General features: G+C 44.1%; 1 protein-coding gene across 1 annotated transcript in view; it reads right to left on the bottom strand.

Moving 5' to 3' along the window:
• The window catches only part of LOC120063418 (calmodulin-regulated spectrin-associated protein 1-B-like), a 30,102-nt gene that overhangs the window by 6,736 nt on the left and 1,216 nt on the right, over positions 1-22,150 (bottom strand). The window contains exons 3-11 of the mRNA XM_039013786.1: positions 15,366-15,628; positions 8,357-8,518; positions 8,139-8,219; positions 3,467-3,608; positions 3,024-3,163; positions 2,582-2,675; positions 1,244-1,415; positions 373-461; positions 85-163 (exon numbers count right to left, since the gene is read on the bottom strand). Coding sequence (XP_038869714.1) covers positions 85-163; positions 373-461; positions 1,244-1,415; positions 2,582-2,675; positions 3,024-3,163; positions 3,467-3,608; positions 8,139-8,219; positions 8,357-8,518; positions 15,366-15,628 — 1,222 coding nt within the window. The remainder of the gene's footprint in view (positions 1-84; positions 164-372; positions 462-1,243; positions 1,416-2,581; positions 2,676-3,023; positions 3,164-3,466; positions 3,609-8,138; positions 8,220-8,356; positions 8,519-15,365; positions 15,629-22,150) is intronic.

The following is a 22,150-nucleotide window of genomic DNA, read 5'->3' as shown; positions in this document are numbered from 1 at the left end:
AAAATGACCAAATCTCTGAAACATGCATTGATTGTAAAACATTTCAGAGCAAGAAGGGAAGTCAGTGTTATTGTCATAGTACACCTCTGTCTCCTGTCAGACCAAGCCTGCACTGAGCCTCGTGGATGTTTGTTCTCCAAGGAGTTGGAGCGGTTTCTGAGGCCTAGATACACAGACAACATAGATCACACAGCTACCTACAATGCAGAACAGAAAAGCCATCTCTTGAAATATGAGCTGTAATAATATTCCACTATAATAAAAACTACACAGCCATCAGAAAGGGCTAAATGTAACTTGTATAAAACTATGGATAGTTTTTAGTAGTCTTCTATAATAAATGATAACTGTGGTGTTGTGTGGTGCCCTCACCTGATCCGTCCTCTGCCTGCTGCTGTCTCTGCCTTAGGGGGAGGAGTGGGTGGGAGAGGCTGAAGGCTTCCCCAGGACCTCCCTTGTTACTGAAAATAATTAAAACGGCACAAGCCACTTAGATTACCTACCAAGTCCACAATAATCTTTTAGCAGTACCGTAGCAGTCAACTTTCACGATCCATCTTTGCAGGATATCTCTAAGCAGCAGATCAAATTCCAATTCCATAGGTCTTAATATATTATTTCTTGGCAAATGTTAATTCATTCAGAAGGTCTTAAGTACCAACACAGTTTTAGAGATTAGTTCCTCTTACACCTTTAGTAAAGCAGATTAACCCCACATTCTCTACAACATTATCGGTCTCGTATTCTCACAGGGAATCACTGGAGATTTTATTGCTTGCATTTTTAAGAATCATAAGTGCAAACTAAGCAACAAACATCTAGTCTTTTCTCCATAACCACAGACCTTACAGGCAAACAACCAGTCAGTTGACATTATGACCTTTGCCCATCTGACCTACTGTCCCTTTAATCCAATCAGCTACTCTTTGACCATCCCTCTGAACAACCAGCACATGATAAGCAATGGTCTCTGAAATGGTGGTGGTATTACAAAGCTATCAATGTATTTGTTTTCAACAAGGCTGGATGTACTGTGAAACATCAATTCATTAACATTGATAAACACAGTGTAGGACAAAGCAAAGGTAGAAAGTGGTGGGCTGGAAGCCAAGAGGTGAGAGAACAGTATCAACACTAGCATATAAAAAAATATCTCTTCATCCCTGTCTAGCTAACTAGGAGAGAAATAAACAGGTTGATGAAATGAGAAGGGTGGGTGGACAGAGAGGAAGGAGAAACTTACAGAGGGTCAGAGCCTTCAGCAGCGTACAGGGAGTACCTGCCATCAGGGCTGCTCTGGGCAGAAACAGACAGCGAGGCCTCTGGGATGCCAGGGGTAACCTGAAAGCTGCGCTTGGTGGCGTTGGAGATGGGCACTGAGGGGCGGGCACTCTTCGGCTGAGCCATGGCTCGGGCTGTTGTGAGAGAAGTGGATAGGTGTCAATCAAAACAGAGGTGGGTAACAGGTGGAGAATTTGATAATGTAATGTACTTAATGTATAATGTACTTAAACTGATCATCCTACCGATCCTCGACTTCGGCGATGTCGTTTACAAAATAGCTTCCAACACTTTACTCAACAAATTGAATGCAGTCTATCACAGTGCCATCCGTTTTGTCACCAAAGCCCCATATACTACCCACCACTGCGACCTGTACGCTCTCGTTGGCTGGCCCTCGCTTCATACTCGTCGCCAAACCCACTGGCTCCAGGTCATCTACAAGTCTTTGATAGGTAAAGCCCCACCTTATCTCAGCTCACTGGTCACCATAGCAGCACCCACCCGTAGCACGCGCTCCAGCAGGTATATCTGGTCACCCCCAAAGCCAATTCCTCCTTTGGCTGCCTTTCCTTCCAGTTCTCTGCTGCCAATGACTGGAACGAACTGCAAAAATCACTGAAGCTGGAGACACATATCTCCCTCACTAGCTTTAAGCACCAGCTGTCAGAGCAGCTCACCGATCACTGCACCTGTACATATGCCATCTGTAAATAGCCCATCCAACTACCTCATCCCAATACTGTATTTATTTATCTTGCCCCTTTGCACCCCAGTATCTCTACTTGCACATTCATCTTCTGCACATCTATTCACTCCGGTGTTTAATTGGTATATTGTAAATACTTTGCCACCATGGCCTATTTATTGCCTTACCGCCCTTATCTTACCTCATTTGCAGACACTGTATATATACACTTTTTCTACTGCATGTTTGTTTATTTCATGTGTAACTCCGTGTTGTTGTATGTGTCGAACTGCTTTGCTTTATCTTGGCCAGGTCGCAGTTGTAAATGAGAACTGCATATTTTAACTTCTGGTCAAGTTCATCCAAAATCAATTATATTATGATCAGCTAAATCTAAACACTATATATTAGACTATTGACATTGCATGGGGCTCATTTACACATTTGCATTGAAATGTCATTGGAAGAAATGAAAATAAAGACACTCCAGTTGAACCACATGTTCTATAAGGAAGAAGTCCTAAAGTACTCCTTTTCCCTGTCCTGCAGGTTCAACAGATGTGTTGATCCATCCCATTCAGACCACAACACACCCATAGAGATGATCCTCACCATCTCTCAACTCCTCCGTCCTGGGTTGGACAAACTCTGGCTTGACGGTCTCAAACCACCAGAAGAGCTCAGCGATGAACACCATCACATTGTGCTGAGTAGTGAAAACAAGAACCACGTTAGAGAAACTCAACTACAATGACATACAACATGTTACCAAAACCATCAATGAATCAAGTGCTGCCTTAGAAACACAGAAAAACTAAATCCTCAAAGTTAGTGACAGGGGGAAAAAACACAGCTACAGTGACAACACAGCTACAGTGACAGGGAAAAACACAGCTACAGTGACAGGGAAAAACACAGCTACAGTGACAGGGAAAAACACAGCTACAGTGACAGGGAAAAACACAGCTACAGTGACAGGGAAAAACACAGCTACAGTGACAGGGAAAAACAGTGAAAACCAGCTACAGTGACAAATACCAAAGGACTTATTTACCTTGAGAACCAGTGGAGAGTAAAGCATGTCTTCCATGGTTAGGTAGAAGCTCTTGTTGAGATATTCATTTGAGAACTGCTTGAGCAGCTGGATGTTGTATAGACTGTCAGCTATGGAGGTCACCTCCTTCAGACAGATATCTGATAGACAGAGGTCAAAAAGGTCAGGATGGAGCTCATTGACCTGATGTTTAGAAATGTCACATGCAACCCTCCTTGGCAGTCAGGGCACAACACAGATTTAATGTCTAATGTCCACAACATAGATCTGGAGTAGAGCTAAATAGGCCATTTCAATTACAAAACAGATTAAAGACATGATTTTACTGATTGTTTGAGGTCAGACAAATTTGGGATTCCTGACCAATCAGGGAGATAATAGGATAGATTTAACATCTAATGAAACCCCAGTTTGTTGAGGACAGATGTCATCCCATGATGTACCATGGAGCTTCATGTGGTCGGGGCAGTAATAGTGGACCACGGTGAGGAGGGCGGCGCCGTCACACACGTCCCTCATCAGATCCTCCAGCAGGGGGAAGAAGGGCAGCTGGCGGCCCAAGGCATGCTCCCTGCGGTACCTCACCTGACCACCAGGGGGAGGGAGAGAGTCAGAGGGGAATACAAAGAGATAAGGCTGGTTTATTAGGCTCCAATCCAGAGGAGAATGACTGCCCCCTCTCACTTAAGCTACTAAATTCAAGGCCGACCACAGTACTGCAGACATTGTTTGCAGAAAATGATCCCCTATTACAATGATGGAGAAAATGGCAATCTGTGGACAATCTTCATGTAAATAAATACACATTTTCGAAGACAATCATGGTACCAATAACTGCTTCTATTACACCAGATGTCCTTGAACAGATTATAAAAATCGCACACACAAGAAGTTAAGGATAATTGAGATGCTAATGGCAGCCTGCAGTACCCCGGTCAGACTTCAACTTGAAATATTCAATGAGGGGGCAGCACTGAGCTAGCCAGCAACGTAACTTCCTGGAGTAGCTCAAACTGCGAACACATGTTATGTCTACAAAAATCTCCAATATGATACGCCATCTTAACAGACTTCCTTGGCTTCAAATGCGCTATCGAGTCTTCACATATGTATGAATGGTGTCACGTGATCCATGGCTTTATTCAGTCATATACACAGTCATGGCCTACATCATATAGCCTAGTGCTTATTCAGTGGAAGGCCATGTTTAGAAGGATGAAAATGTCATGACTAGAGCAGACATGATGCCCTGGTGAAAAACACAGAATAATTTCTGTTCTAGATAATGAACTTCTATCTGAATTAATTCAGTGGCATTCCCTGAATAAGCCCCTGTCTGTGTTTAGGTGGGTGGAGATGAGTGGGGTGGTCCTTTATAGCAGGGATTCACAAACGTTTTGGGGCCAGAGACCCCTTTTGTGATGGCAAGTTCATTAGGGACCCCCTCATAATCAGAACACAACTCGAGTGAGATAAAAATAGCATACAAGAGTTGTACTATGTCTCGGGCCCTGGGAAGGAACATTTTAAATCCCTTGGCATCAGAGAGAAAACTGTGCAGTTTTCAAGCTACATTAATATCCTGTAATTCTACACATTTTGCCACGAGGAAGAGAGAACTTAGCCATTTTAAAACTTAAATTACAGTGCATTTATGAAAAAAAAGGGCTGGGGGGGGGGGGATACAAGTATTGAGTTGAAAAATGTACAATTGGTGAAGTTCTGTTGATACCAATATCCCTGTGAGCCTCCCAGGACCATGTTGTAAGGTTAAGAAAATTAATATTGTTCGTATACAATTTCACTGTTTAACACCTGCTAAACTTATTCCACGGATTACTTGAACAAAAATGTGTTTCATCTGTTAGATTTTTTGGGGGATCTGGCCACGGACCCCCTGCAGACCCCACTTTGAGAACCCCTGCTTTATAGAGCGGTGATATGGAGCCATGGTTGGCCTGACACCCACCGACCCCTCTCTGGGAATGCTGTGTCAGCATAGTCAAACCAGGCCACTGGCACAAGGGAGGAACACATGGGAATCACTGGCCCACTTCTGCTGGCTAACGGTGTTGTGGAACCCTCACTGAGTTAGCCTATTGAGTTGATCACTGCTGTACTCTACTAGCCAGGCCAGTACGGTACTTATGGCTCCAACTGAACCATACTAAACATTTACTGCAACAATTAACCATGTTACTACACGCACTGTCTGCAATCTGACTACACATTTTTAGGGCAACTACGATAATATAACACACCTCGAATACTATTCTGACAACATTATGCTAATTCTACACGGGTAACTAACTACCATAATACAAAACACTTAGTTGAAGTCGGAAGTTTACATACACTTAGGTTATAGTCATTAAAACTAATTTGTCAACCACTCCACAAATTTCTTGTTAACAAACTATAGTTTTGGCAAGTCGGTTAGGACATCTACTTTGTGCATGACACAATACATTTTTCCAACAATTGTTTACAGAAAGATTATTTCACTTATAATTCACTGTATCACAATTCCAGTGGGTCAGAAGTTTACATGCACTAAGTTGACTGTGTCTTTAAACAGCTTGGAAAATTCCAGAAAATTATGTCATGCTTTAGAAGCTTCTGATAGGCTAATTGACATAATTTGAGTCAATTGGAGGTGTACCTGTGGATGTATTTCAAGGCCTACCGTCAAACTCAGTGCCTCTTTGCTTGACATCATGGGAAAATCAAAAGAAATCAGCCAAGGCCTTTAGAAAAAAACATTGTAGACCTCCACAAGTCTGGTTCATCCTTGGGAGCAATTTCCAAACACCTGAAGGTACCGCGTTCATCTGTACAAACAATAGTACGCCAGTATAAACACCATGGGACCACGCAGCCATCTTACCGCTCAGGAAGTTCTGTCTCCTAGAGATGAACGTACTTTGGTGCGAAAAGTGCAAATCAATCCCAGAACAACAGCATAGGACCTTGTGAAGATGCTGGAGGAAACGGGTACAAAAGTATCTATATCCACAGTAAAACGAGTCCCTATATCGACATTACCTGAAAGGCCGCTCAGCAAGGAAGATGCCACTGCTCCAAAACCGCCATAAAAAAGCCAGACTATGGTTTGCAACAGCACATGGGGAAAGAGATCGTGCTTTTTGGAGAAATGTCCTCTGGTCTGATGAAACAAAAATAGAACTGTATGGCCATAATGACCATCGTTATGTTTGGAGGAAAAAGGGGGAGGCTTGCAAGCCAAAGAATACCATCCCAACCGTAAAGCACGGGGGTGGCAGCATCATGTTGTGGGGGTGCTTTGCTGCAGGAGGGACTGGTGCACTTCACAAAATAGATGGCATCATGAAAAAGGAAAATTATGTGGATATATTGAAGCAACATCTCAAGACATCAGTCAGGAAGTTAAAACTTGGTCACAAATGGGTCTTCCAAATGGACAATGACCCCAAACATACTTCCAAAGTTGTGGCAAAATGGTTTAAGGACAACAAAGTCAAGGTATTGGAGTGGCCATCACAAAGCCCTGACCTCAGTCCCATAGAAAATTGGTAGGCAGAACTGAAAAAGCATGTGCAAGGATCCTACAAACCTGACTCAGTTACACCAGCTCTGTCAGGAGGAATAGGCCAAAATTCACCCAATTAATTGTGGGAAGGTTGTGGAAGGCAACCCAAAACGTTTGACCCAAGTTAAACAATTTAAAGGCAATGCTACCAAATACTAATTGAGTTTATATAAACTTCTGACCCACTGGGAATGTGATGAAAGAAATAAAAGCTGAAAGAAATAAAGTGGTGATCCTAACTAACCTAAGACAGGGACTTTTTACTAGGATTAAATGTCAGGAATTGTGAAAAACTGAGTTTAAATGTATTTGGCTCAGGTGTATGTAAACTTCCGACTTCAACTGTATCTCAAACACTATTCTGACACCATTATGCTAATTCTGTAAGGGTAACTGGAGAACAACTAGACAACCAGGACTAAAGGTTTCCCATCCACCCTACAGAAGGGAGAGGTCTACAGAGGATAAGGACTACTGGAACTGTACCACTATGGAGGGCTCCAGCTCCTCTGGCTCCAGCATGCATTGGGCCAAGGCGTGCATGAAATCAAACTGAGACACACACAGACAGCAGAGAGTAAGAATGAGACCTTGGGCAAGTAGAAAGACACCATGAGAGGCCAGGGAGAGACCACATGGGCATAGCAGACAGACAGCATAGGAGGGGTGGGCATGACAGAGTTTGCGGGCACAGGTGGCAATGGCGCCAACATCTCAGCACAAGGAAAGCAGGGGCTGAGAGATGTATTCACGGCTCTCTCGCTCTCACCCAGACATCTCTTCACACACTGTCACTCTCTCAGACAAACACACCATCTATCATGATTGCACATAGTCTGCAGGGGCTTGAAATGAAAGGTCCAAAATGTATTTCAGCAAATTACCAAAACCACTGGACAACAACATTGTGACATTCTTAACAAAGATACCAGCCTTCTCCCACTGGCTGGCTGACTCACTGGCTACAAGCAGCACAGAATGGGCTTGGATGAGCCACGATGGTGTGGTGTGCACATCGACACAGAACTATGCGTGCAAGAGGGAGGGGGGATTACTAGCAGCCAACTTACAGGTACTAGTTTCCAATACCATTTGGAGGGAGACTATCCAAGTAGCAGGGAAGGGGGGTGGGGGGGCAGACAGGAAGAATAGGAGCAAAAGGGTCAATAGGTCAGAGGTCACAGACAGGATTGGATCTGCTTCCGGGTTAAGGGTTAGGAGAAAAAGTTCAATCAGGATTCAACCCCAACTGGCAGGAAATAAAGAGCTCTGTAGACTTGGACCACGTCTCTGTTGAAAAGGATGTCATCTCCATGAGACTAATCTGAATAAATACAAATAAATAGGCTTTTAAACTTCAATTATTCTTGCAATGTGTCCTGGAGGCATGGACTGCAGCCCAGAGACTTGATGCATCGAGAGAAGCAATCACCCGTAAGGATGCATCAAAATATCTCCATGGGGGCCATTTTGGCTCTAGCGCTTCAGTTTCCTTGTTCTCTCTCTATGGGAGTGCCATGAGATCTGTGGGGCTCCAGCCTTACCTTCTGGTGACTGGGAGACTCCAGCGGTTGCTGCTTGACCTTCAGCTCTCTCTCTGTGATCTCCCTCATCTTCAGGTTCACCTGGAACAAAAGCAACATTCACTCAGTTCTTTAGAGCTCTATTTTCTGAATGTCTCAGGCTCATGATTGATGTAGGCTGCTGACAGACAACTGTATGTTACGGAGTCCCCAAGAAAGAGTTTGTGTTCCCACCATACCTTGTTGATCCAGAAGACCATGGCGTCCTCCAGGTCAAAGGGCAGCTCCTTGGAGGCGCTAAAGGTGGAGAAGCGTTTGACGCAGGCCACCACCTTCTCTATGCTGATCATCTCCACAGTGTAGGCCATCATTAGGGCATCGATCATGGGCATGTGGGCACTCTGGAGGAAGGATGAGAGGGCACAGATTAGGTCAGAAAAACAAACGCTGTAAAGGTAGGTCATCGTGGGGGCATACAGTAGGTCTAGTTCAGTATAGAAAACACCAGGGTATTGCTCAAGCATGGCTATGTCGTTACTGTGTGGTGGCAGGCCGAGCCAGAACAACAATCACGTTATGCCAAAAATCAGGGCATCGACTATGGGCACAGGACACTGTGAGAGGAGAGATGGGAAAGAACAGGTCACAAGACAAACACCATTTACAGTTGAACATCAGGGCATCGATCATGGGCATGTGGGCATTGTGGATGGGTGGGTAGAGACAGAATTTAAAATAAAAAAATAAAATAGGGAACATGAGGACATGATGCCCACAGAACAGTATAATTAAGGGATGACTGGACAATCCTCAGGGTATAAAACAAGGACGCAGCTAGAAATAAACTGCCATGTCGGCTTTGTATCCTCGTCTCCTGACCGTCTGACCTCACTGATGTACTACAGATGATCCTTATCCAATAGAAAGACTCAGGGAGGAACCCCCCCTCACCATGACATTAGAGATCACTTCAGTCTCCATCTGTCTAATCAATCAGCCTTAATACCTCACACAGGGGGACAGAGGTGACCTAACACACAGATAATGATCTCAACCACGGTTTGGAAAAAAGACTGTTGCATCATGCATCATTATCTGTGTAGTAGTTCACCTCTGTCCCCCTGTGTGAGGTATTAAGGCCGAATACAGGCGGTTGACATCAACAATCCTTATAGAACATTAAAAAAAAGTAATCAAATAAAGAGATTCCGCAATCCAAAGAAAGGATAGGCGGGAGGCTAGACAGCCTGCCATGCCGCTTTGTGGACAATTACTCCCACTGTTAGGGCGGGGAGACAAGTATCTCGTCAGTATATCCATAGTCTTAGGCAGGAGTATAATTCCCTGAAATGTGACCTATGAATCTAGGTGTGCAGTTAACACAGTACACCTTAGCCTAGCCAGTTAGAGCATGCCTGACCCGAAACACACTGCTGAGAACAAGAACACACACACAGACAGCTTCCAGCACTAATCCTACTGAGGGAAATGGAGGACAGATCCTGATTAGCTCACAATAGGAAAGGAGAACAGCTATTCAGAGCCCTCAGTGATAGGCCCCAACGATGTTACACAAGCATTACTTAACACTCAGCCTCAGATCCCTACTAATGAGGCATAAGCAACACACACACACCACTGCCTGAGATTTTTTTTTTTATTATTATTATTTTTTTTTTTTAAACACGCACCTTTCCACCTAGCAACTAGCTAGATGTAGACTATTTCAAAAACAGGACGCTGTGTCTCTTAAGTCAAAGAAGAGGGACTTAAAAAGATGAAGAAAACAGCCTGACTGATGTGCTTGAGTTACGACACAATGAATATGCCAGAAACACACACACCCTTCGTCTTCCCCAAACCTGTCAGAGACAAACCCAGGAGAGTATGGGTGGACTACTGTTATATTACCAAGCCGTCTCAAGTCAAGTGCTGAGCAATTAAAATACGATTAACATTTTTTTTCAGTTATTAAACAACTAATTGACCAAATTGATTCAGATTTTTCTGAGCACAGCACACGCCGTTTCACTAGAGAGAAATCACATCATTCACGAAAGTGGGACGCTGGGCTGAAGGGAGTTGTAGTTTTCATTAAGAAAATATTCAGCATAGTTCAGCGCAGAAACATGGTAATTAACTATAAAGACCATAATGCTTAGCGCCTTTCCCCCATCTCGGACAGAGATGGATACACTTTTATGCCTGCCATGTTAGGTTAGATTCAAACAGACTGCATGAAAGCGAAATGTACAGTCGCGGCCAAAAGTTTTGAGAATGAAAACGTATATTTGTGTCAGTCTGCTGCCTCAGTTTGTATGATGGCAATTTGCATATACTCCAGAATGTTATGAAGAGTGATCAGATGAATTGCAAAGTGCCTCTTTGCCATGCAAATGAACTGAATCACTCCCAAATAAACATTTCCACTGCATTTCAGCCCTGCCACAAAAGGACCAGCTGACATCATGTCAGTGATTCTCTCGTTAACACAGGTGTGAGTGTTGACGAGGACAAGGCTGGAGATCACTCTGTCATGCTGATTGAGTTCGAATAACAGACTGGAAGCTTCAAAAGGAGGGTGGTGCTTGGAATCATTGTTCTTCCTCTGTCAACCATGGTTACCTGCAAGGAAACACGTGCCATCATCATTGCTTTGCACAAAAATGGGCTTCACAGGCAAGGATATTGCTGCCAGTAAGATTGCACCTAAATCAACCATTTATCAGATCATCAAGAACTTCAAGGAGAGTGGTTCAATTGTTGTGAAAAAGGCTTCAGGGTGCCCAAGAAAGTCCAGCAAGCGCCAGGACCATCTCCTAAAGTTGATTCAGCTGCGGGATCGGGGCACCACCAGTACAGAGCTTGCTCAGGAATGGCAGCAGGCAGGTGTGAGTGCATCTGCACGCACAGTGAGGCGAAGACTTTTGGAGGAGGGCCTGATGTCAAGAAGGGCAGAGAAGAAGCCACTTCTCTCCAGGAAAAACATCAGGGACAGACTGATATTCTGCAAAAGGTACAGGGATTGGACTGCTGAGGACTGGGGTAAAGTCATTTTCTCTGATGAATCCCCTTTCCGACTGTTTGGTGCATCCGGAAAAAAGCTTGTCTGGAGAAGACATGGTGAGCGCTACCATCAGTCCTGTGTCATGCCAACAGTAAAGCATCCTGAGATCATTCATGTGTGGGGTTGCTTCTCAGCCAAGGGAGTGGGCTCACTCACAATTTTGCCTAAGAACACAGCCATGAATAAAGAATGGTACCAACACATCCTCCGAGAGCAACTTCTCCCAACCATCCAGGAACAGTTTGGTGACGAACAACGCCTTTTCCAGCATGATGGAGCACCTTGCCATAACGCAAAAGTGATAACCAAGTGGCTCGGGGAACAAAACATTGATATTTTGGATCCATGGCCAGGAAACTCTCCAGACCTTAATCCCATTGAGAACTTGTGGTCAATCCTCAAGAAGCAGGTGGACAAACAAAACCCCACAAATTCTGACAAACTCCAAACATTGATTATTGAAGAATGGGCTGCCATCAGTCAGGATGTGGCCTAGAAGTTAATTGACAGCATGCCAGGGCGGATTGCAGAGGTCTTAAAAAGAAGGGTCAACACTGCAAATATTGACTCTTTGCATCAACTTCATGTAATTGTCAATAAAAGCCTTTGACACTTATGACATGCTTGTAATTATACTTCAGTATTCCATAGTAACATCTGACAAAAATATCTAGACACTGAAGTAGCAAACTGTGGAAATTAATGTCATTCTCAAAACTTTTGGCCACGACTGTACACAAAAACAACAAGAGGGACAGACAGAGTTTGTGGAAGTATGCCTTATCTACTTCGAAGAACTAATAAAATGATTGTCTGACAGCTCTGTTGCATGCTTAGGCAGGTCAGCCTAGCGAAATAGGATGATTATTTTTATTTAAAAGCTACAATATGTAACTCTATGAGCTAACCTGACCAAATTCAAAGAAATGTGAGTTCTAGATATTTCATCCCCTTTGAACACAAGTCTAAGAGCTTGATCTGTTCTGTGTGCTATTTCTATGCTTCCCGTTCTGATATTTCATTTTTGCGTCTTTTACTTTCAGATTTGTACACCAGCTTCAAAACAGCTAAATATACAATATTTTTGGTTATGGAAAATATATTTCAGAGCAGTTTAGATGGTACAATAATTCTCTCCACAATAACTGCTAGTTTTTTCACAAACAAATCTGCCAAACTAATTTTTGCAACCAGTAAATGGCGGAGCAATTTCTGCATAGTGCATCTTTAACTAAGTAAATTAAGAACAAATTCGTATTTACAATGACGGCCTACCAAGTGGCAAAAAGCCTCCTGCGGGGACGGGGGATATCACGACAAGAGAGACCACTACATAAAAAAGAGACCTAAGCATGGCGGCAAAGCCCATATAGAATGGGAAGAAGAGAGAACTTTGTCTGGCTGTTTGGTTGCTACTGCCTGAGCAGAGATGAGATGGTGACTTAAGGAATTAAAAATAAGAAAGTAATCAAATAAGAACTAAGTAATATACACAACTGAAATACTGTATTATTTCATAGTGATTTCCTATTTTTCTTCTATTGATGTCTACCCAATGTGGACCTGACAGATGCAATGGAATATTTTCTGTGTTTTGGCCATTTGAATTTTCACTATTTTTGGCATTGTATTTCCATTAAAAAGCTCTAAAATCATTTTAATGTCATTTTTTAATAATGGATTTAATGTAAAAAAAGAAACCAAAATAGAGAACAAACAATTTTTTAAATAATCCAATTGAAACCACACCGACAAATTACTAATCACTCAGCACTAATCCGGTCTCTATAGTCTCTGTCCCCCTAGTCTCCCCCTGTCCATCCCTCTAGTGTTCCCCTAGTCTAGAAATGCATTTCTTCCAACCTGTGTGAGTCGACTCAGGAGATGGTAGACTGCTGTTTTCTTACTCCCAGCTGATCCCTCCCCATCTGTGCCCTCTAAGCAGTACGAGTCAAACAGGAGGCGAAGGCATCTCTCACACACACACACACACACGACGGGAGTGAGCCAAGGGGCTGCACATGGGGGGGGGGGAAGAACACAGGCATTGCCATGGAAACACCTCCTTGCAGACTCAGCAACCCGGGGGGGGGGGGGGGGTTCTCAACCCTCACACAGACCTAGTCTAGTCTGTCAAAGACAACCACTTCTCTCTAGTCAGGATTTTAGACTAAGTATGTGTATGTCTGGCTTCTTCCATAGAGCCTTGCCCGGATTATAAACCAGCCCGTCTGTCTGTCACTGGGCTAGATGTAGGCTAGTCACTGACTCGCTCTTGGCTGGTCACTCGACAGAAGCAAGCCACCTTGGCGACAACGTGAGTCTCCATGGCATTGGCAGTGTATAATGTATTCAAGCCAACAAGCACCATGCAGTTATGCTACTGTAAGTGCTAACAGTGAAATTGTGGGAGGTTATTGGATCTCTTATGAAAGGAAACGCTTGTGCAATATATACAACTGAATGTGACATATAGGGAGGGAGTGGTGTTCATTCCCTGAGTGGAGATGTTGCTGTACTATTTTATTTCTTGATTACATTTTTTTATTTAACCTTTATTTAACTAGGCAAGTCAGTTGGGAACAAATTCTTATTTACAATGACGGCCTACCCTGGCCAAACCCTCCCCTAACCCGGACGACACAGGGCCAATTGTGCACCGCTCTGTGGTACTCCCGATCACGGCCGGTTGTGATACAGCCTGGGATCAAACCAGGGTCTGTAGTGACACCTCTAGCACTGAGATGCAGTGCCTTCGATCGCTGTGCCACTAGCATGTGACCAAGCAGTGCAAACTACCCTGAGAGTCTGGCTCAGTAGTCCAACCCTGTGTTTACTGCCCTGACACAGCTATATCACCAGGGTGACACGGGTCAAAACGGCTCAGGAATTCATATAGGCTGTGAGACCAATCACAAATGCCAGACACATTTAAAGTCAATAGTCCTAAAAACTAGGCTGGTTGGTTGGATGAGAACTAGGTTACATGAGAGATGGTGAATCAATCATTAAGCAACTGCTGCACTAGACTTTGCATATTGACCAGACAACATGGAAAATGTCACTGTTAGGGACAAGGGTACACTACAGGAGAGTGGAAAAAAGTAGTGGAGGAGGAACCCCACTGGGTCATTCAGCACATTTTAGGTCTAACTTCAGACTGTTCTCTATCTCTGTGCACCCTTCCCTATCCCGCTGGTAGAAAATGTTGGTCAAAGTAGTAACTGAATCAGTTTTCACATGATCCACAGAAACCAGACTGTGCCAAAAGCCGTGTTGTAAAGCCTACAGACGACACGCTCTCTGGACCAGTTCTATGCCTTTATATGGACATGAATCAGAGTCAAATTTGAATCTCCAAGGTAGCCAACGATAAGGAAATAGCTCAACGGTCTGGAACCAAATTTAATAGGTCGGGAAAAACCACCCAAATGTAAATTGATTTGGAACACTATGATGAGTAGCCATGGTTTCAACAAAGACTAGAACATTTAAGTTACCTAGGGTTTAAAGGCTGTTTGACAAGGTCCAATAGACGACAGGTAGATATTCTAGTTTTCAGTGTAGTGTGATAGAGAGAACAGAACAATGACATCTATCACACTGACTACTTTCACTAGTTAAAGTAATAAGACTAGAGCAGGAACAGAGCTGCTGCTGCAGGCAGAGACAGCTCTCGCTCTCTATGTAGGCCTACACACAGAATAGCCAACCAGAAGGCTGAGCTTCTTGACTCTCTCTCATCCATGGCCAGCTAAAGGGCAACACAGCTTTTCAGACTTGATTTATGTCTGTTTTGCACTGGGACTAACTCATTTTCAAGACAGCTCTCGTCCACAAATCATGAGCAGCCTCTGCAATGACTCCCATAAAACACCACGTGCTTATCAAACTAGTTCCACCACCACAAATAATGTCCCTCCCTACTTCCTAGTCCATGAAGAGGACATTGGGTGCATCTCATCTGTTTCCTTTCCGTCATCTGTCCTCATGCGAGAGACCTAGCCGCCTGGCTCGTAGGCATCAGCCCTATTGCTTTGGTCTCTCCAGTGTTTTCACTGTAGATTAAGGAGACAAGGAGAGCCACTTGAGACAATTGAGATGCAGCTGAATTTCCTTCACTCTGCATAGCTTTTCATCACCCCCTACACACACAGTCACACACAGTCTTTCCCACTCACCATTTTGATGGGCACACAGGAGAGGTCAGCATCTCTGACAGGGGCGTCATCACTCTCCATGACGTAGATCCCTTTACGGCTGAGGGCCTGGATGACTGACATGTGTGACTGCAACGAGGCGGCCTGGTCTGTCTTCAGGATGAGGGCACACACCCGGCAGTACAGCTCACAGGACAGCAGCAGCTGGAGGACGGGAGGCTTGATATGCTCCTGGTCATACTGGTCTGTGTAGAACGGATCCCTCAGGTCCTCTGGGATGTGGTCTGGAAGGAAGGGGGGGGGGGGTGGTTAGTGATTGATATGATGCATGGTGTTGGTCCTAACTTATATTTAGACAGGACGGGTTCCACTCCCTACATCTAGCTGTGTTGCTACCCGCATGAAAATATTTGGTTGCTATTGGTTTCAATGGAAAATTTTGGTGCTTGCAGCCCTGTGCCTACTTCAGGAAGAATCTAGGGGAAAACGCTGCTGTGATGACTAATATTTCATACACAGGGCTACAATAAGAGTTTGTCGTTTCGTGGATAGCCAAATGTGAAATACGTGCTTTACTTTAAAAAGGGAAGATCTAGCCTAATCTTTCAACAATGAAAGGGAATGTGGCAACAGCATCTGCTCGCAGGGTAAAAATGTGTACTGCAAGGTTTCAGTTTACTCTGTAAATACAGGCTAGACATGGCTTGGAACTGAGAGAAGAGCTAGGTTCTCAGGTTACTAGTCTGAAACAATGCCTTTCCAGTTTCCACCACAAAGGAGGAAAACAAATAATGACCTATGAAGGGTCTGTTTTGCATTTTTCACTGACTCATATCAAACCAGAAGTCACCATATTAGGCTAAATGGTGCTGGGAATCCGATCATGATAATTTATGTCTGTTGCTGTCATACTCCTAACAGGAAACACACCATCTGGAAACATTAAAGCAGAGGAATAGAATGGAGGATCCCCTAGCAGCCCATTGCATGTGACAAGCCCAGCCCATGCACAGGTGCACGCTATCAGAAAGGTGTGATGATCTTCGGGACAAAAAAAGCCCAGCTAACCTCCATTATTCAGACATTGTTATTTCAGCTGTGGCTGTAAAGCTGAGCTAACAGAAATAGGGCTGTCCCAGACAAAAAAAAGTTCTGCTACCAAAATACCCTAATTTGTTTGTTTTGTAAAAACATTCCCTATTCGTTAAACCCTTGCTCCCTTTACGTGACACATTGATGCATTGCAAGCACGTGACCAAAGACCTAGTCACTTGGGACTAGTACTAGAGAACGTTGGTTATGTAATTATTACTCCAGATGTCAGTTATACCAGAGGATGATTCAGACGGGATTCGTATTTTCCAAACTACCCACTGTAAAAAAAAAAAAATCCAATAAATTGACAGTTATGACAGAAGCCTGGAGGTTTTTATTCTAGGCGTGAAGATACAGAATTAAAACGGGTCCAGGTGATGGGGCCACTGATAATTCCAGCTTGGTTCTCAAGTTTCGAAACCATATTTCCTATAGTGTTCCCATTATTTTTGAATTGAGGAAGTGTGATCATAATCATTATGATATTTTAGCGATCCGCAGCACATCCTAAAATAAGTAATTCATAGACCAAAACATTTTAACATAAAACAATGATTGGTTCAGATTTGGTCCGGACTAGACCAAAAACCAATGTCTGTGGATGTGGAAATCAAGGCCGGTCCGGAACTGCACCGAAAAAAAACAAAAAAAACGACGTGATTACTGAGGTGTAGCCTACAGTGTTGCCTGAAATTTTATTTTATAAATGCCCATCTATGTGGTAAGCTGACCGTTTGTAAAAACACCAAAAAACTACATCTGGACCAAAAAAAGATATCCAAAAGCTTACAAGGGTTTAGCCTGCCATGTCGGCCCGTAATGGAATTTTATGAAGGCCCATCCATGGCTTGTCGCTCACGGAATCAGTAGGCTATTAAAACAAACACTCAAACTGGAAACAAAAGCAGGATCTGTCTTATTTCTGTAGATGTATTGATGATTTATAAAGTCATTTAACAGTTAGACTATTGATTATAGACCTAATTAAGTTGGGGTTTCCTCTCTCCTGACTTTTCTTAGACAATAGGACAAGGGCTGTTTTCTCATCTCATTCTGCCGCTGCCTTCACAGCATTGTTTTCAGTACCATATTATGGTTAACTTTGCTATTATGCAAATATCAACATGGTCTAGGAAACGGCGCCAATTCAACAGAGCACTGATAAGTTCAGAACCGTGGACAGCGACCGCTATCCAACGCGGGAGGAAGCACATTTGTTATACATTTTTTATTAGTGTTGCACCATTGTTCTTATGTAATATAACCATATACAATTGAGCACGTCTTAGACTGATGGACTATGCCATCCCCACAACCTCCACAATGGAACAGTCCACTCAGTGTGAATCAGACCGGTGTCTTGTACACAATATATTTTTTTGTTCGTTTCCCCCCCCCCCCCCCCCCCCCCCCCCCCCTTCTACTGCTCGACTAAAGAAGTCTCAGTCGACTAACAGCCTATCGACCAAACAGTCAACTAAATGGGGTCAGTCCTAAACAGAACAGACATCTTCATACCTCCACATCTGTGTGTTATGGAGCCCTCCTTCCCTGCCTCGCAGTCCTGACTATGGCATAAAGGGAACGGCCTTCTCCAATCCGACCACACTAACAGGAAGACACACAGGCTGACAGAGGCAGACCTCTCCATCAACCAAACAGCAACACAGCAGTTACACCAGGCAGATTTGGATTCTACGGTCATCCTTAGCAGTCAATGTGGCTCAATGTTCATAATAACAGTGTTATTAGCCGTAGGCCTAGGGAGGGATAATAAGGCTACGATCGTATAACAATGAGTCATACCGGAGGCGGAACCTCTGTCTGTGCATTACAACAGAATAGACTGATTAGAGATAAAAAGCATCCACATATGCAATAAGCCTGATATACATTAACAGTATAAGAGTCAGTCCTTCTGAGCGAGAGAGACAGAGACACAGAGGTGTGCGTGTGGTACTGTGTATAATGCATTAAAACAGATGAGGTGGTTGTGTGAAAACAAAAGGCATGTGGCCTGGCTGGGACCAGGGTGGCTGGGACCAGGGTGGCTGGGACCAGGGTGGCTGGGACCAGGGTGGCTGGGACCAGGGTGGCTGGGACCAGGGTGGCTGGGACCAGGGTGGCTGGGACCAGGGTGGCTGGGACCAGGGTGGGTCTTCACGTATGAATTCCCCCTGGAGACAGCGATACTGTGTGGCAGCAGCTGCCCCCCTCCTGCCACAGTGGGCTGAAGTATCTAACTACTGGGACAGGGAGTGAGCCCAGCATGGTAAACACACTCTTTCTCTCCATTGCCAGGACCGGCTATAATGCATCCCCCAATTACCATCAGACTAGACAGGAGAGCACCAGCGGGTACCATGGTAGGCACTGTGATGTGAGGAGCGGGGCCAGCCAGATAGGTGTCTGCACTGGGGGGCAAATACTAACACACGGCGCAAGCATTCAGCGTGCACTCACACAGAAGACACAAACACACGCTCAGAAACAGACACACGCTCAGAAACAGACACACAGGCATGCTCACACGTGACGCAGCCACCTGCATGCAGGTTCCCACTCGCATACACACACCTGCCCCACAATCTCTGAGGGGCGAGGATGTATTGTCTCAGCCTGCCCGCCCATCCCTAGTTCCTGCCATGTTACAGAGCCAGACCAGCATCTGTGAAGCCGCATTAGCAATACACTCCACTACTGCCGTAGGTTAAAAAAACACCACAATTCCCAAATGGGGGATGCCAATTAGTGTTGCACCTGAGCACAGGCAGTCCCCAAAATCCCCAAGGCTACTGTACAATCCACTCCCTCTATTATCAAACTGTGTTTCACCCCCAGTTAATCTTTGGGCAATGATTTCTGTTCCCATGTCTTAAGCTAATATAGATTAGATGTTGCTGAGTGCTAGTGTACTCTGTCTGCCTGCATGGCTGTTAGCTACAACCCTTAGAGCTGCAGATGACAGACAGTGGGGAGATTCCTCCAGAGGGAGAGAGAGGAGAGGCAGTGTTCGTTCGTCATCAGGACAAAAGCCTATTACTGTTTCTGAGCTCTCCGGGACCACAGCTCTCTGTTAGAGGAACACAGGGACTAGGCATGAGGAAAAAAACAAGGAGAACAGAATGAAAACAGGAGCATGGCATTCCATCCATATGAATACCATTCAAATCTGGGATCATTTGTTTGCTGTGTGCAGGCGTGTGTCTGAGTGACATTATGAAATCACTGTAATGACAGCAGAAACCAAAATGCTAGGATGACAAAATGAAACCTAGGCTTAGAAAACACTGTATATCAGCGTTTCCCATACTCGGTCCTCGGGACCCCAAGGGGTGCTCAGCTGATTCAAACGATCAAATTAGTTTATTATTTGAAATCAGCGGTGTATTGCTAGGGCAAAAAATGAAACGTGCACCCATTGGGGTCACGAGGACCGAGTTTGGGAAACCCTGACGTACACAGACTGAAATGGTGCAGGTGCTTGTGTAACCAGTGTGAAATGCCTAGCTAATTAGCGGTGACGTCACTCGCTCGGAGACCTTGAAGCATTTGTTTCCCTTGCTCTGCAAGGCCCGAGGCTTTTGTGGGGCAAAAAGGTAACGATCCTTCGAGGGTGACTGTTGATGTGTGCAGAGGTTCCATGGTTCAAGCCCAGGTTGGGAAGAGAGGGACGGAAGCAACATGGTTACACTTTCAGTATAATGAATATCATACGGGGAGGTGATAGGCCAGAACAAAACTAAAAATTCCCTTCTTGAATCCAGAAATAACAATAGGAAAAGCAATCCAAAGAAGCCATGTTAGGAAAACAATGGATGGCACGTATGGTTAAAAATTGCAAGATGATGTTATAATAGTTGTATTGCATCAAATGAATGTTTTATGCAACAGAATAGAGGATTCTTATAACTATTGTGTGTGTGTGTTCTACTGAGGATGGGGCTCTGGGAGATAACACTGACAGGAGATTTACCATGTATTTTGGGTGATAAAACTTAGAGCATTCCAGAGCATGAGTTAATGTTTCTGTTCTATATGGTACCAGGGAGACATGGCTCCAGTATGGAGTTGGGGGGCCAGACACTGGTCTCTACACAATGAAAACTGTTGACACAGCAGATACTGTCTGCTGTGAATTATAGGTATCTTTCATACAAATCTTAACCTTGTGACCCATTCTATACATTGATTGTTCAGCATGTAGGTTGAAAGGAGTGTATCTTGGCTATAAAATACCTTTGTACTTTTGTCTCGGGGCTCTCAACAAATCATCTGAGCGTGATTTGTCGACCAGCCATCATTATCGTAGAGCACTCAATCGATTCACTTTATAGGTGTTGTATTGACCTGCTCCCTTATTAATAAGTGATTCAAGATTTAGTTTAAGTATAACTGATTTGTGTGCTAAGTTTGTCTCTCCTCATTTGAGAGTGAAGAAATTAACCACCGCACGCGGCACCATTATGTTCTTCCAGTGATAACACAGACGACACTCCATTGACATGACTGTTTAGAAATTAAAAATCCATAGCCAGAGCAAGTGCTCTGAGTGAAATTAGGTCACGCATCGCTCACATGACAGGTTTCCTCCACTAGTGACAGGCAACCCTAGCTGTAGGATATGTGGAATGAATTACACATCACACCACAAGTATAGTCAGCTGGCTCCTCCACAACATCTTAACATGTCTTCTGCATGGAATCAAAGCCACAGGCCTTCAGTAGCAAAGCTAGGCCCAATTGCTATTTTAAGGGTCGCTACCTGGCCTAGCTTTGCTATTGAAGGCCTGTGGCTTTGGTTCCATGCAGAAGACATGCTAAGATGCTGTGGAGGAGCCAGCTGGCTATACTTGTGGCACTGTGGTGTGAGGTGTAATTCATTCCACATATCCTCCAGTTAATTATGCAGGTGGAGATAAGTGATTCGTTAGTGTGACAGACATGGGAATCTTGCAATACAAAAATCAATAAACATCAAAATACCTTGACTGTTTTGCTCTGAAGAACCTAGAACATTTTAGAAAATAGTCACTTTTTACAAAGGTCCAGGTAATTGTTTGGTCGAATGATGTTGTTGACATCATTACAGATAAATAAAGGTGAAATAAAATAAAAAATAAAACAGCAAGTCAGCAACATTGTCACTCTTGATAAGAGTGACAAGGACTGATATCTTGCTCTGCATTTGCCATGACGAGTCTGACAGAGTCAGTGGATTTATTCAGCAGTTTTCCTGTGAGTCCAGTCTCACTGTACTGTGAAAGGCCACTGCACAAAAACAATCAGATAATTTGCCAAGTCATATAGGGACACAGTCAGCTCTGCAAACAAAGAATTTTGATGCATAATAACTGAAAAAATATAGACAATACATTCCATTCGGCTTGGTTCAGCCATCAAGGCCTGTTCCAAGAAGGGCTCATTAGGCCAAGCCCAACTGCAGACTGTTAGTCTGAGGTGTGGATGAACACAAAGACACATTTCCCGTCTAACAACATTTGGGCCCAACCCTGCCACTAGATGGGGCAACTGTGTCTTCCTTGAGAAGTGTTGCGTTTCTTTGTCATTAAAAACCTACATACATCTCCATAACGCTTTGGATCACAGCAGAGGGTAAAATCCTGAAGTGTCTGTGTGAGAACAGTATAGGGTTAATACTTGCACCAAGGCATTGGAGTTGTGTAGCTATGTGACAGGCGATTATTTTG

Source organism: Salvelinus namaycush, chromosome 18, assembly GCF_016432855.1.
Source record: "Salvelinus namaycush isolate Seneca chromosome 18, SaNama_1.0, whole genome shotgun sequence".
NCBI lineage: Eukaryota > Metazoa > Chordata > Actinopteri > Salmoniformes > Salmonidae > Salvelinus > Salvelinus namaycush.
This window is presented reverse-complemented; position numbering and strand designations above follow the sequence as displayed.